A 990-nucleotide genomic window follows, 5' to 3' on the forward strand; every position below is an offset into this window, starting at 1 on the left:
AAAAAAAATGTATATATCTTACTGTCCCAAAAACATGTGAATGGTAGTGTCAAAAGTGTTGTGAAGTATGATCTAAACAATGTGGAAGAAACACTCACCTCTTGTGTTGATATTTATCAGCCCTTGCCAGAGCTTTGCCTGAACCACTAATACGTCTGATCTAAGACAGAAAATAGATACAAAACTATTTATCAAGATTTTAGCATTCTGACTACAAACACAGACACTCACAGTGTTGCTTTGCTTTTAGTATGCTTTCCTATGAAAGAAGTGCTGTATACAACAACTGCATATAAAGAGCAAACAAAACAAGCTCAGAAGAGATAGTGACTTAATGACCCACACTGTATTTTCAGGACTGTGACATGAAGCCATCTTCATCACTGCTTGCGACACAATCAAAAAAGAAATTGTATACTATATCAACTAACCCCTTTCTCCTCCAGGTAGCGTAATCGTGCTTCCAGCTTGGCTCTGTTTTCCACTCCCATCTCCGCATTGGTATCTTCTCCCAGGGCATCATAACGGATGGCAAGGGCCGTTTTAGCAGCAAGCATTCTGGAGATTTTACCCTTATTCTTGGCTGTGGTTTGCCCCACCAGAGAAGCGTGATAGATGAGACCGTATTTGGGTGTATCCCGACGGGTTTTCAGAGCGCGGAACAGAGCTTTCTCTGCCCCGAGAATCTGAACGGTGGACGCAGGGTGCTTGGCCAAGTTCAGCAGAGATCCTGAAGAGCCAAACAAAAACAAAAAAATAAAAACAAAGAAATATCAGACAATGGTAGAGGTTTAATCAAGTAAATTAACATTTCCAATCGCAATTCTTTTCTTTGTTTCTTTCTCACCTGCATGTGAAATGAGACGGGCTCCCACTAATTCTCCCACCATGACTGTCAGGTTGGGTGCAATCGCCATCATACGATTCTTTAGATAATCATACAACTGTGTGCGATACTCTGATATTTCAATCACCTAGACATGAAGGGGG

General features: G+C 41.3%; 1 protein-coding gene across 1 annotated transcript; it reads right to left on the bottom strand.

The window, feature by feature from the left end:
* Window positions 1-72: 72 nt before the first annotated feature.
* On the bottom strand, window positions 73-975 carry LOC107579906 (nucleolar protein 58-like). The gene is made up of 3 exons (XM_016265690.1): window positions 848-975; window positions 432-730; window positions 73-160 (listed from the first exon to the last, which is right to left on the bottom strand). Exons 1-3 carry the CDS (start codon window positions 918-920, stop codon window positions 95-97), a joined length of 438 nt encoding a protein of 145 aa, XP_016121176.1. The 5' UTR covers window positions 921-975; the 3' UTR covers window positions 73-94.
* Between the last annotated feature and the right edge of the window lie 15 nt (window positions 976-990).

The sequence above is a fragment of the Sinocyclocheilus grahami genome, unplaced genomic scaffold (genome assembly GCF_001515645.1).
Source record: "Sinocyclocheilus grahami isolate Dianchi unplaced genomic scaffold, SAMN03320097.WGS_v1.1 scaffold21559.1, whole genome shotgun sequence".
Lineage (NCBI taxonomy): Eukaryota > Metazoa > Chordata > Actinopteri > Cypriniformes > Cyprinidae > Sinocyclocheilus > Sinocyclocheilus grahami.

Coding starts and splice junctions, on each gene's coding strand:
- LOC107579906 (XM_016265690.1), bottom strand. CDS start 920: ATGATGGCGATTGCACCCAACCTGACAGTCATGGTGGGAGAATTAGTG. Junction 731..847: donor CCGTCTCATTTCACATGCAG/GTGAGAAAGAAA, acceptor TTGGCTCTTCAG/GATCTCTGCTGAACTTGGCC. Junction 161..431: donor GCTACCTGGAGGAGAAAGGG/GTTAGTTGATAT, acceptor TTTCTGTCTTAG/ATCAGACGTATTAGTGGTTC.